This window comes from Astatotilapia calliptera, chromosome 18 (assembly GCF_964374335.1).
Source record: "Astatotilapia calliptera chromosome 18, fAstCal68.1, whole genome shotgun sequence".
NCBI classification, from domain to species: domain Eukaryota; kingdom Metazoa; phylum Chordata; class Actinopteri; order Cichliformes; family Cichlidae; genus Astatotilapia; species Astatotilapia calliptera.
In genome coordinates this window covers 21,524,010-21,538,118 of record NC_137439.1, presented here as the reverse complement: position 1 = coordinate 21,538,118, position 14,109 = coordinate 21,524,010, and the positions used below count along the sequence as shown (strand labels likewise).

Sequence of the window (14,109 nt, the reverse complement as noted above, 5' to 3'; positions counted from 1 at the left end):
GGAGAAGCCGCAAAACAGCCAATTCTCAAGCTTTTCGCTGGAGAAGTGGAGTCGTGTGAGGAAGTGGAGACAGATAACCATGTCCAGTCCAGTCAGACCCGCGCAAACGCCGGGATCCGTCTTGTGGAGATGCGGAGAATAATTTGCCACAGATTCCTCTGCATAGTGGAGGCACTATCACAGACCACGTGAGAGGAATATTCAATGACGGTCCCCGACAGACCGGTTCATCTCTGTTGGCACTCCTCTGCTGGGTGACATGGACTCCTGGACGCTATACACTCTTAGCTTTACAGAAACGAGCGAAGAGGGAGGGCGACACTCTGAATGTAACCTCTGATCGCTTTTCTCTTCTTTTTCAGGTCTTTTTGTTTCTTTTTCTCCCCCTTTCTTCTTCTGTTCTCCTCTCCGGCAGTTAGAGGGAGTATGGCTTGGCCGTGCATCAGCAGAGTCTGCTGCCTGGCTCGTTTCTGGAATCAGTTCGACAAATCGGACCTCTCCGTCCCGCTCACCATCCAGAACTACTCGGACATCGCCGAGCAGGAGGTGCGGTCCGTCACCAAGCAGGTATCCGCTTCGGAGCGCGCACCCGGCAATAACTACACACCAACTCCGGACACGCGTGCCAAAGGCTCCCCTCATGCGCCCGCGGATGGCACTGGGACCCGAGGATCTTTCAGGTCACGGAAGGAGCCCAGCTACAAGCCCCGGGAAGACTACCACCCCCCGGGAGTACCTTTCCCCAGTGTTACGCAGTACAAGCAGGATTTCAAACCATGGCCCATCCCCAGGAAGGAGAATTTCCCGTGGATTAATAACGAGGGGAGCAGGGCAGACTGTGTGTCGGACAGCCCGGTGAATACTTACCACGTCCAGGGTCAGCCTGGGGAGAGCCGGGGGGGGAGAGAGGAGAGGGGCAAGGGGCAGAGATGGGGGGAGCAGCAGGTGATGGAGGAGAGCAAAACCAGCTCCTACAGGTCTGAGATCCTCTCTCACCTTGTTTCAGCACCGAGCGCTGTTCACAGCGGTGTGCCGCTGATGTGCTCATGCCTGCTTTGATGCTTAATTAGACTTTAATTTATTACTAGTTCAGCGACTTCCAAGGTCGAGCCAACAAGCATGCGTGGAGACGAGGGCTCATTAAATAATTCTCTCACACGTTTCATATTCGTATGTGGTACAGCGCAAGTATGGTGTAGGATTTGTGCTGGCACTGTATCCCCTGTATGTGGAGGTCTGTGTTTTTCAACCTTTTCTAGCTTTTAATCCTTTAAAATGGGATTTTTTAAAAAGGTTGATTCATGTGAATACATTTCAAAGATGAAAAAACAAACATATAACCCCCTCAGATACTTTTCATGACCTCTGGTTCATTTAGACCCCGAGGCAGAGTTAGTATATACACTTTGGGAATTGAATTCATACATTACAGCCAAGATACTGATAAACGCCCACATGTTTCATCAGGACTCTTATTCTGCAGTTTGCTGCATCAGCTGTTAAAGAATGGAATATATTAAGCCCAATTCAAGATTACTAGCACATTATTTTGTCTAATTTCTCCATTAATTTAATCTTTGTTATTACTTCATGCTCCAGACGTCCCCCTCCAGCTTTGTCACTCTACTAATACACTTCTCTACCTCCAGGCAAGAGTACAGGCCTTGGGCGGGGGTGCGACCGGCCAAAAGTGCGAGGAAACCCCCCCCAGCTCAGTACTCCAGCCCTGGGACAGAAGCCACTCACGTCCCACGTGAAACCAGCTACCAGGCTGCCTACAGGGGGGAGGTTGGCAGGTCCATGGGTCTGCATCAAGGAGAACACGTGATCCCATCCGCTGCCTCCAACATCCAACCTGCCGCTGTCCCCCAGCCTGCCCCCACTGCCCTTCAAGCCTACAGATTGCAGAGTCCATCCAGCCTCCAGCAGAGCATCCTGCCTGAGAGGACTGAGCTCAGTGGAACAATCAAAGGAGAGGTAGGCGCATAATCATTGAGTTCAAGGAGCCATGTTTTATGTCTGAAGTTTAAAGAAAACCACACACAGTTCATTGTTAGAGCTGCACGTTTAAATCCAGGCTCGCTCATCCTGAAAGTCATCTTCACTCATCTCCCCGGCGGCCTGTTGCTGTTGGGGCATCACAGAAAAGTGATACAGCATTCTGTCCCCGAGAGGCTCAAAGTGACCCAGCTGTTTAAAACAGGCCATGTACCGTGTTAGGTAACAGTGCTGGTGCTACACTCTCTACTGTGGCCTGAATAAAACTGGGTTGATGAGGACAACAAATTACATGTGTAATTCTCTGAACTGCAGTCCATTTCAGTCAGCTAACTGACTGACATCTGTCTAGAAATCAGTGCTGATCATAGCTGCAATGAAACGTGTGATCCTTTAATCTTTGCTGTTATTAAAAGAGGTTATTTCTCTTTATGACACAGCACAGTGCTTCTTTAGATAGCCAATGGAACTCCAGTGATATCATATACATTATATACATACAAGTATAACCATATGCTCTCAGATTGCAGATTTATAGGGCTTTGCCTGAGCAACAACCATACAGAATAACTCACAGCTAAATAATAAGGTGACGCTCAGCAAGGGTCATATAAGGCCTGCACAATGCAGATTTTTAGGGAGAAAATTTGATATTTATTTGTTGACTGATATTCTATATTGCTATGTATAGAAAGTATGTTTGAGTTACACTGAATATTAAACTTTTTGGGTCATACATAGTATATGAACAAAAGTACTGGGGTTACTACACATTACACATACAGGAGCTGCTTATCCGTGAAAACCAATGCAATGAATTTCCCAGTGTGCAGTTTTTTGTGCCGATGTTAATGCAAGAGAAGGTTTGGAGCTGTGCAGCTGTTGAGTCAGCAGCCCTATATGCACTTCACACGATCTGAAACTTTGTCTCTGGGTTGCTGTGGTTGCTAAATGCGTCCACTTTGCAACAATATCACTCACACCTGATGGTGGAATATCTAGTAGAGAAGTACTGATTTGTTGCAGCGGTGGTGTCCTATTACTCCACCATGCTCAAATTCAGTGCGCTCTTTAGAACGAGACATTCTTTCACAAATGTCTGCGAAGCCCAAATGCGTGCCGAGGTGCACAGGTGCGGCCATGTGACTGAAAACACCTGAATTCTAAGGTTAAGTGGTGTGGTTCAAGACTTATTCTGTGATGCTACTCTACTGCATGTGTTACAGGCAGCACTATGCTTCCATTATATAATTTCTAAAGTATCATACTTCTTCATTAGTTTCTCTAAAAATAATAATAACTATAATAAAACTGGTGCATATCTGACATAAAAGTACTGAGTCTGCTGCCTGCATGCTCTCTCAGGTCAGCTGTCAGCTGATACTTAGGGAGACAGTTTTTGGGGAATCTCCAGAAGTTTAGTGCCATCCTTCTCCTCCGCCCTCAACACTCAGTGCCATCTGCCACTGGAGATCTGGGCAGCTGTGGGCTGGACCCGGTCAGATCTTCATCTGTGTTACAACAGCTGCCCCAGTAACATCTTAAGCCGACTGGTTTTCAGGGAGATCTGGCACACGTGCTCTTCTGGTGAAACGAACACGTGGCTCTCACTTTAGCAACTGTTTGAGAGACTCGGTTAAAAAAAAAAACAATTCGTGCACGAGAGCAGAACGATACGACTTTGCAGTTATTTGCATCACTTTCTGAACAAAGCTTGGTCCGTTAAGCTGCAGCATACCTCGGTTTTGCTGTGTGATGCTAATGGAGGTTGAAGGGATGGGATGTTAATGGCAGGACACAGACTCTAATAATAACACTGGCCCAGTTGGAGTGAGAGTTCAGGGCACATTAAGAAGAGATGTGCTGCTGCCAGTGGGCCAAGCTTCAGAAAGAGTGCAGTAGATATTTCCTGTACATTCTTATTGTGCCGTCTTTCAGCGTTGCATGCACTTTGTCTGGCATACCACAATCTGTCAGTGTGACACAAGCCCAGCCTGGCGGGATTAGATAATCCACCCCGGTTACCGATGGCCCACTCATTGCCGACTCATTTATTGACTCACTAACCCCCTGCAGAGGTGTCTGACCAAGCATTACACATCCCACTCCAGTACACATTATACTGGGTCATAGTATTCAGCTGGTATTTGTCCATATCTGGTGTTTTATGATCAGCATTACCATCAACCATCTTCATTCAGCAGGCAGACCGGCAGCTCATTAAAAGATGTAACGGTTAACTTGATGGTAATCTGCTCCTGATGAAAAAGAAGGTGGGCAGCCATAAAACTCTCATTACTGTTTAAATCAATTTGTGCCCCCTCCCCTCACCTATAACAGATCAAATCCGTCTCAAAAGACAAAAGCTGGCTCAGATTTCATGACGTAAAAAAACAAAACAGCAATGCTTTTTTCTTTTTTTAAAGACGAGAGCGCTGCGTTCATCTTGAACTCACTGAACTTGCAAACCCAATTTAACGCATCCCGGGGAGAGGAGGCATCGAGGTGAGAGAATGAACCTCAGTTAAACCTGACACCCCGTTAGTTTGCAGCAGCGTGTGTATGTGTGTGTGTTTGTGGAAGCAATCATACCTGGCAACTGCATCGCAAGGCAAACAGATTTGTGAGGATGGCTTGTATAATCTGCAGTGTGTGTCAGGGATAAGCAAGACAAAACCACCAGTGCGCAGAGTGAAAACCACGGCAGGAGCGCTTGTGACAAATCCTTGGTTATTTCACATTTAGCTCACAGGCAGCGAGCAGCCTCCTGAGATTTCTCTCCCTTGCAGGTCATTGGCAATCCTTCATAACTTGCGACTACAGTGTATTAAGAGTGCTGCGTTCTTCTATGGCAGGAAGAGAGATGCACAGTCGAGTCAATGGCTTTAAAATGCATGAAGCGGATTAAATGGCCTGCTGGGAAAATCTAACCTAAAATTTCCGGTTACCTCCATTTACTCATTTGGCAGGGGGGATGGCAAATCCCTGCATTGGAATCTGATTTTTCCACCTCCTCTAACAGGCTCGGAAAGCGATCTGAAGTTGTTGTGTGTCGGAGTTGTAGATGGTTTTCTGATCAGTCAGCGTTACCCCATTCATTTCCCTGCTTCGCCCCCATAAGTCAGCCCTAAGTTTCTACAGTTCTACATGTGTTATTTTTCTCTTTCCTCCCTCATTTTTGCCAAGCTGTCTCCCCCTATTCTTTCACTTGGACGTCATCCTCGTTCCCACGCTGCTCAGGACTACAGAGGAAGTGTCTGGTGCCAACTTGGCACTGTTTATATAGAGAAGTGAGGATTGTACTAAAACCAGGGGAAAGGCAAAAAAAGGAATGAGGGGGAAGAGACTCAGACCGGGGGGTGGGGGATGATGCACTGTGTGATAGATAAGTGATGGAGATGTGGGGGGAGGGGAGCAGTGTGTGATGGATTATCTGTTAAAGTGCAATGTTGCATTGGGTTGCAGTCTCGTTTGGCACCAATCTAATTTAGGAGAGAGGCAGACCTGGCTGCTGCACAGAGCAGAGAAGACAGTGTGTGTGTGTGTGTGTGTGTGTGTGTGTAGGTGTGTGTGTGTGTGTGTGTGTGTGTGTGTGTGTGTGTGTGTGTGTGTGTGAGAGAGAGAGAGAGAGATTGTGTTGGGGGTTGAAAACAGTCACACAACAATCCAACTTGCTAAACAAAAAGTGTTGCCTTCCCTGCCACCCACAAGGCTGTATAGTCAGACTCACAGTGGAGCTGGGACCACAGTCTGAAGGACTCTCCAAAGATTTTGTGCTCTGATTGGCCGACAAAAAGCTGCCACACTTCAGCTAGATATGCAAGTAGAAACTGAAGAAGTCTGGGCCCGCTATAACGGGCAGATCTATTAATTGCTAGAGAGAACAGAGTGTGGTCAATGTCTCCATGTTTTATTCACTGAAGCCCAGATTAAAAGTCTGGCCAGATTTTATTTTCTTTTTTTGGGAGGAATGGGGGAAGCTGTCATCAGCAGAACAGATCAGCACTAAAGAGGGGAAAAAGCAACCCAGCCCACACTGCTAGCACTCTGACAGCAAGACCTGATGTTATTTGACAGCTTAGTCCGTCCAGTGTCCTCTCATTTCACGGGTGTGGCGTGAGCATCACAGCTGCTGCACTCGCTCCCATTTCCCTGACCACTTTAGAAGACTGCTGTTACACCTGTCACTCTTTATCTGTCTTGCAGGAACATCTGGTGAGGACCAAACTCCCTCCAAACCCTTCTGCTGTCTTTCAAAGCGGATCTTCGAGGGTCTTCAACATCTGACGCCTGCTGCCATTCTGCTTTGAGGAGTCGACACGGGAAATGTCCTCACTTCATTCCACAACACAAGAATCTATGCAAGGGAATGTATTGTTGGGAAGGCTGTGGAGCCACGGACTCAGCAACCCAAATGGAGATAGTTAGACAGCTCTTTCCTCCCCCCATCCCCCACACTCCTTCCTGCCCCTGTTGCAATGGAAATGAACACGCATGTAATGAAGTTGATTTTTTTTTTTTTTGGATGTTTTTGCATAAACGCACAAGAAACTGGCTGCTCTGTGTGTTGGTGTGTGAATTTGTGTGTGTGTGTGCCTGCTGATTGGTCCTTTCACTGAACATAGAAAAACAAAAAAACAAACAAACAGTGTGCACCAGTGATGAAGTGACCTTTACCCGCGTAGACTACTGTGTTGCCCTTTGGTGTTGCTAGAAATCTGCTTGAAAATAATTTATTTCCTCAGCATCTATTTGGTTTGTCAGTTTGGAAAAAGTATTAGTTGGTCTCAATTTTTTTGTAAATCTGTTGTTAAAGAAAAAGAGCAAATGAGTAATGTAAGATAAATGACAATAAAAGATCATTAGCTAGGTTGTTACTTTCAGATGCCTCCTCAGTTGTATTTCTTCCACCCATTGCCCTGTTAGTCATGTTTACCCTTTTCACTCTTGATTGCAGTTAAGAGCCAGTTAATCTCTCTGGTGAACTGAACCCAACTTCTAATTCACAGCAAGAAAGTGAGCAGTTACACTCACTGGTCACTTTATTAGGTATAGCTTTTCAACTGCTTGTTAGTTCAAATATCTAATCAGCCAATCACTTGGCAGCCACTCATTGCATATTAGTCATGCAGACATGTTCAAGGTGACCTCCTGAGAGCAGCTTCAAATCGAGCATCAGAATAAGGAAGAAAGGTACTTAAAATTAGTGATGCTGCTGGTGCCAGACAGGCTGGCAAGAGTATTTTTAGACACTGCCGATCTGAAATTTTCCCACACAACCATCTCTGGGGTTTATAGAGCCTGGACCAAAAAAGAAAAAACATGCAGTGAGCTGTAGTTCTCTGGATGAGAATACCTTCTTGATGTCAAAGGTCAGAAGAAAAACGCAAGACTGCTTGAAGCAGCCACTACAACTAGGGTATGCAGAAGAGCATCTCCTAATGTACAACTCATCCAACTCTGGAGTAGATGGGCGGCAGCAGCAGAAGACCACACCGAGTGTCACTTGTGTCAGCAAAGAATAGAAAACTGAAGTTACAGATCACGTGGGCTCAACATGGTTTGACACTCAACGAGGAAGTTCACTGTACTCAATGACCTCCACAGTCACCACATCTCAAACCAATAGAGCAGCTCTGACATGTGGTGGAACAGGAGATTCACATCATGGATGTACAGCCGACAAACCTGCAGTAACTATGTGATGTTGTCGTGTCAATATGGCCCAAAATCTCAGAGGAATGTTTCCAGCACCTCGTTGAAAAAGTTGGTAAAACCCAGAATGAACCTAATAAAGTGGCTTTTAAGAGTGTATATAAAAAGAGTCAAATCAGTCCTTTAAAATAATATTATTGTGGACAGTCCAGACAAACACTGAGCATATTTGCATTAGTCTCACTAATAACCATTTAAAAACTTGCACAGGTGTGTAATTTGAGAAACTAGCTGTTTACTTGATAAGTAGCCTGTAACAGGCACCTGTGTCACTAACCTGGGTTCAGCACACTGTTCATGTATGATTGCATTTATCAAAAACATAAAAAAGACAAGAAAAATAAATAAAGACGAGCCAGGTTTGCAAGAATTGTTTTTAAAATTCATTACAAGAATATTGATTATATTTTTGGTTTGCACTGAAATTGAAAATACAATGTTTAGGTGTCTTCTACACTAATACGATTTGGTTTAACAGGCATCAGAGTCACTCAGCCCGACACACATCCACTCATTCTCACACATGAACGTAATACAAAGCAGCACATTAAACAGAAACAACAGCACAACACGCACACAGACACACACATCAACTTCACTGACCTCTGTGGGGACTACAGCAAACACATCCAAACGCACACACTCACTACTGTCGGGGTGTAATTGATCGCAGGTGCTGAGATTTGATAGAAAAATAAACAGTGTCTGAAAACACCATACTTCATATACTGGTCATATACACTATACATTACATGATAAGATACAACACAGCTGTTACACACAATGCTTAAAAACACTTCAGTGTGCTGCCAGGGCTGGTTCGTGAACAGAAGATAAATACTAACAGCGAGTTTCTCTAAATCACAATGATTCTCACACTACACCGTCTCCTGCATCATATTAGTTCATCGGTGTCTCTGTGGCATAATCCACCTTTAATTTCAGACTATAAAAGATGAATCTATTAGCCCATCTGAAGGGCCTTAGAAAACACTTCCTGCGTGCTTGTTTGTCTTGCAAGGCTCGACGTTACCTCTGCCAGGTAACCGTGAAACACATCAAAAGCTGAATGCTGGTTGCCATGCCACTTTCAGCAGAACTGCTGTGTATGCTCTGCCCAAATGATAGAAAAATACTCAGTGTGTTTCCGAACAGCTAAATTTGTGGTTCACCTGAGCTAAAAGACTCAGCCAGTTCCAAAAATTCAGTGATTGTGATGGCGAGATGCAGTACACTGGAGATGGGACAGCTGTCTGATCTTATTATTTAACCCTGCAAGTCACTCAGGCTTCATTTTCCCAGTGACTAGCTAGCTGTCTGGCAGAAAACACTTCATCATTAAAATAATCTTTTCTTGAGGTAAGCAAGAGCATAATCGCTTCTCTAAATCCAATAACACGAGCCCCACGAAGCTTCAATGCACCGGCACTAAGATGTTACAGAGTATTAGAAACATTTGTTACTTTGCTGCTACGCAGCTGCTCGAGCAGCAAACTGAGCCCTTCAATGGTCAACTTAATGAATACAGTACATTATTACTGCTGTGCAACCTGAGCCAACGGGACCGAGTGTGATCACGAACACGGTCGATTTGTCTCATTGTCAGCAACCAGTCGATGTCAAGTAGAGGAGGCCTCAGTTGTCCTTAGCCAGGTAACCCATGTGTGTATTAGTGAGGAAGTCGCAGGTGGGGATGCTGCTGACAGCCTGGTGGATGTTCATGGCTGTGATCTCTCTTGGTGCCCTGCAAACACAAATGCAACCAAGAAATGGCTTCAAGAGGAACAGAAACACCACCCTGAGGTATCTTTCAGTTTGGGACAGCCCTTGGTTTGTGGCGTTTAGTGAGCATGCAGACATGTTTTCATTTTAAAATGTATCGCCCTCTGGTAAAAGGTGACTCACAGTTTTGTTTTTTTACTGAAAAAACAGAGCATCCATCCACTCTAGCACCATCTAACACACAGTTTTAGCTATTTTTGTGATAAAGGGTGAAAAAAAAAGATACAAGCTACCACCAGGCTTTTATATTAACATTTGTTTAGAAAACATCAAAAGAAAAAAAAAGTTGGTTTTTTTTTACTTCACTCTTTGTTTTTTATTTTAACTCAGTTGGCTGCAAAAGGCCCAAATATAAAAAATAAAGTGAAAACTGGAGCTTTAAGGCAGGTCGCATGCTAGAGAGGAAAGAGGAAAAAAAGGCTGACCTGTTTGGAGGGGATTTGGCGTAGGCCCCAGCCAGCGCTTCTCTCAGGATGTCACTTGCAAACTGTTCTGTAGCCTACAGCGCACAGGCACAGGCACAGGCACACACACACACACACACACACACACACACACACACACACACACACACACACACACACACACACACACACACACACACACACACACACACACACACACACACACACACACACACACACAGTGATTAAGTGAAACAAGCATTCAGGATTCATATTCAGACTGTTTGTCAAGTGTTTCTTGACATTTTTCATGAGTTACTGTTTTGTGTACAGTGAACAACCTTTAGAATCATGGCTTCGATTACTGGAGCGAACACATTCTTCTCCACCTCCACCGGCTGGAAGGTTACCCCGATCTGAAAGAGGCAGTGTTCATCTTATAAAAAAAGGGGGAAAGTGGTGTGCCCTCCTGTTAGCTGCTAAAAGCTGGAGAGGAATCAGAAATCACTGATTGAATTTTTTCATTTTTTCCACATTTCTTAGGGGAAAAAACAAAACCAAACCCAGAGACCAACCTGCTGAGCTGCTTCACTGACAAACTGATCGGACAGGCTGGCGCCTAGGAAGAATTTGGGCTCCGGGTCAGCCTCCTGTTCCTCCTCTTTGACCTTTAGCTTGTGGCAGGGAGGAGTCACCGTGATGATGTCGACTATTTCGTCATCCGCCTCCTCTGGCTCAGTCTTGAGCAGAGCTTGCATCTGCTCAAGACGCAGCACCAGCTCCTCGCTGCTACTCAGGGTCGACGGGCACTCTGCGGGAACATTTACACGTACCCTTCATTTAACACATCATTTCACAAGCCGCAGCATCAGCAGAAACGGCGACTGCTTCGGTGCATCTCTCAAGTTACAGATTCTTGATACGCGGCTGTGTGGTGTAAAGCAAAACTTAGACATGTGAAGGAGGGTTTTTGTGAGATCTTTGCTCATTTTAGCAGTTCAACAACGCAACAATTACAAATGAAGACGTTTGCACAGACAGAGACAAGTAGAACACAAACACCGATTATCATGTTGTTTGGCTCAGTGAGCTAAACGGCCTCATCACCCATCCTTTAGAGACAAAAAGATGGAATTAATAAGAGTTCCCAGCAAATTAAACAATGCAACTGAACAAAAGCACTGAGGCTGAACACTGGCCGCCCTCGCACACAACTGGTCTGCAGACGCATTACTGGATCCACTGGTAGGTGCAGAAACAGTACACCCACACATGCAACACTGAGGCGAAAATATTGATCCGCTTGGAGCTTTAACAAGACCGAGTGAAACGATCTTCCTGTAGAAGATGTAGACCAAGTCCACACAGGCACAAACTCACCAGGCTCATTATCGATTTGAGTGAGAATGTCCTCGATGGACTCGTCATCGTTCTTGGGTTGTGGGGGTTCGGGGTCAGGCGGCGTGTAACCCCTCTGTCGACACCACTGAACCACCTCTCTGGTCTTTGGCGGGGTGAGGGCCTGGAGACGGGGCGAGCGATCCAACACGTCCTGGACGACCCGCTTCACCGCTACGGCTCGCTGAAGCTGCACACAGGCCAAAACCAGAGAGATGATGAGAGAGAATAGAAATCAATCAATCACAAGCTGTACAGCCACAAACAGGTCATGTTGCTGCACACACACAGCTGGGGTTACTAAGAGTTTTGACTGTGTGATGGCACACATATACTTTATATTCCTTATCCTAATAAACATACAGGCAAGTGTCCTTTTGGTTCCTTTCAGCCTACTGCATCCAAAAAACGCTTATAAAGCAGTGTGAACAAATGCAATTAGCATGCTTTTTGCTCGATGCTCCGGTGGGATGAGTAATAGACATTGATCGTGCCAGCTCACTGTTCTGACGCCTTAATGAAGCAGCAGGCTAGCGGGAAGTCTAACACGGGGAAGCTTATTAATCCTTAAACTGGGCAAAGAAATGACTTTCTGAGCGTCTTTTGAAATCTGATGTTATTATTTTATTCTATTGAGGTCTTTCCCACATGTGAACGCAAGTGGCATTAACTTGGCTGCCATTCTGGGCATGTGACACTGTAGGATCAAGTGAATAAGGCACGAGTCAACGCTCCATTTGCAGGGAAAGTGACTGCTAAAACCCCGATCAGGCAGGTCTACAGACCCCTGGCAACCACCTGTTGCTAGGATGAAAAGGTATATTCCCAACCAGCTGGTTAAAAACCTCCTTGTGATTGCTTTGGTTGCCAACATATTGTTGAATAGAACATCTACCTTGACGTAGATGTTACTGAGACTCAAACTTGCCAGGGATTTTTAGTAGAGACATCAATGGTATCAATTTGAAACTTCAACATCGCTCTGTTCTCGAGTTATTGCATTCACAACGTAAGCGTCCATGTTGCCTGACTGGCTGGCAGGGTGACGGCAATACCCATCAACCGTTTAAGGGTGATGGGGTAAAAACTACAGGCAACTGTGGCAATCTGCTACCTATGAATACATATTTTCCTAGCAACAGGTGATTAGATCACAACCAATATAGTGGACGAATCTTGAGTAACGTGTGTAGATGCAGTTCGTTTTCCTCCCGTCCTGATGAACACTGAAATTAAAGTTATGGCTCTCGTTCCTTTCATTTTACCAGATGGTTAGTCATGCTGGGCCTGGAAGTCCCTTGAAGTGTTACCAGATTGTTGCTGAGGTGGGATGATGTGCATATAGGATTTTCATTTCATTAGCAAACACACAGATTTGCTGTGCAGAATCAGTTTTTCTCCAGCCCGTAGACACCACTTAATCGTTCCCTGTCCTCATAATGTGTAATGATGTGTGATGAGTCCCCTGTCCTCTGTGTAAATTAGTGACCTGTAGATATAAATAACTATGCCTTGGCTTGTCTGGGATCCTTTTTTATAGCAATAGAAAAAGAGAACAGACTGCTACAATATGGGTTGGCCTGTATGAGCTACTGATGAAGATATGACAGGAGACAAGAGGCAGCGATATATATGTGACCTAACAGAAAGACATGAGGCAAGCAGAAAACTCTCTGAGTCGGGATGCTGCATGAAGAGAGATTACACAGGCACCAAAACTGCAGACACTGCAAATTATCACTCACAGACGCCCTCAAGCTGGAACCTGGAGAGCAAACGCTAGTAAGTGAGTGCTGTCACCCCAGATGGGATTAAATAAAACTTTCATCTGAGGAAATCCATACAGAGAAAAGAAAAAAGCCTGCGTTCTTTATTTGAAAGACAGCTTGAAAGCTTAAAAAAAAGAGAGAGAGAGAAAAACTTTAACACATTTGCATAATTTCAAGAAAAAACCTGAATATACTCCAAGCCTGCACAGCTCCAAAAACAAAACATGTACATCTCTGCTGGTTCATCAGCACTTTGACTCTAATGAGGCTTTCTGATTGAAAGCCCAGATACTGCACTTCTGTGAATTTAAATTTTTATCATCAAAAGCAAACACAAAACAAAAGGTCACCTCTGATGCTCTGCGCTTGCCAATATTCCAGGAATAATACTGTTCTGACGACGAGGCACAAAACGGATGTGAGTCTTCGGCTATAGAAAGAAACAGAAATACACCAGTGTGTCAAATTTTTAGACAGCTTTTCCTTTCTTGATGTAAACTTTTCCTTTACATACATCAAATGAAAGGCGAGCTCACTTACTCTTATCTGGCACAATTAGAGGGAATTTCTTCACCACAGCTGTCAGCAGCTGCATCATGGTTTCTATATGCTCAGTGCTGAGGAGAAGACAATCACAGCTGTCAGGTGCCAAGAAGCTTTCATGTATACACTCACTGTATGTGATTGTAACAGGTCCCTGCCCTTACTTGATGAGGTCGTGCGATGAGTTTTCTGCCCCTTGTTCCTGTTTGACTGTGGTAGCTGCAGAGGCAACGTGGACAGAAGAAGCGGGGGCAGGAGTAGTCACCGGGGGTGATGGACCAGCTGTGACAGCTGTGCCAGCACCTGGCTCCGTCTTCACTGTGGAAGAAAGCAAGTGTTAGAGACGGCTGCTTTATTAGTATGCATACTATATATTTTAAATTGGGAGATAAAAGAAAATGATGAGATGAGACTACAGGGATGGGATCTGAGTTTACTAGTTACAGCCTAATGTGCTTCTAAGCAAAATAAATAAATTTATACGCAAAGAAAGAGGAGTT

The 14,109-nt window shown here is 44.9% G+C and overlaps 2 protein-coding genes across 4 annotated transcripts in view; one reads left to right on the top strand and one right to left on the bottom strand.

Annotated features, from left to right (window-relative positions):
* Nucleotides 1–225: 225 nt before the first annotated feature.
* Nucleotides 226–6,881, top strand: map6d1 (MAP6 domain containing 1). The gene is made up of 3 exons (XM_026149081.2): nucleotides 226–977; nucleotides 1,650–1,977; nucleotides 6,205–6,881. The coding sequence occupies exons 1-3, from the start codon at nucleotides 427–429 to the stop codon at nucleotides 6,283–6,285; spliced, it is 960 nt and encodes a 319-aa protein (XP_026004866.2). The 5' UTR covers nucleotides 226–426; the 3' UTR covers nucleotides 6,286–6,881.
* Nucleotides 6,882–8,073: 1,192 nt separating this feature from the next.
* yeats2 (YEATS domain containing 2) overlaps nucleotides 8,074–14,109 on the bottom strand; it is a 28,459-nt gene continuing 22,423 nt past the window's right edge. For all 3 annotated transcript variants that reach the window (XM_026149080.2, XM_080292264.1, XM_080292263.1), the window contains 8 exons: nucleotides 13,774–13,927; nucleotides 13,607–13,683; nucleotides 13,417–13,496; nucleotides 11,280–11,487; nucleotides 10,475–10,710; nucleotides 10,241–10,315; nucleotides 9,921–9,994; nucleotides 8,074–9,457 (listed from right to left, as the gene is read on the bottom strand). In XM_026149080.2, coding sequence (XP_026004865.2) covers nucleotides 9,349–9,457; nucleotides 9,921–9,994; nucleotides 10,241–10,315; nucleotides 10,475–10,710; nucleotides 11,280–11,487; nucleotides 13,417–13,496; nucleotides 13,607–13,683; nucleotides 13,774–13,927 — 1,013 coding nt within the window. In that variant the 3' untranslated portion in view covers nucleotides 8,074–9,348. The remainder of the gene's footprint in view (nucleotides 9,458–9,920; nucleotides 9,995–10,240; nucleotides 10,316–10,474; nucleotides 10,711–11,279; nucleotides 11,488–13,416; nucleotides 13,497–13,606; nucleotides 13,684–13,773; nucleotides 13,928–14,109) is intronic.

What these genes read in the sequence shown, in the direction of transcription:
- map6d1 (XM_026149081.2), top strand. Translation starts at nt 427, where the DNA reads ATGGCTTGGCCGTGCATCAGCAGAGTCTGCTGCCTGGCTCGTTTCTGG. An exon ending in AGCAAAACCAGCTCCTACAG is followed by an intron (nt 978 to 1,649) that starts GTCTGAGATCCT and finishes CTCTACCTCCAG; the next exon opens with GCAAGAGTACAGGCCTTGGG. An exon ending in GTGGAACAATCAAAGGAGAG is followed by an intron (nt 1,978 to 6,204) that starts GTAGGCGCATAA and finishes TCTGTCTTGCAG; the next exon opens with GAACATCTGGTGAGGACCAA.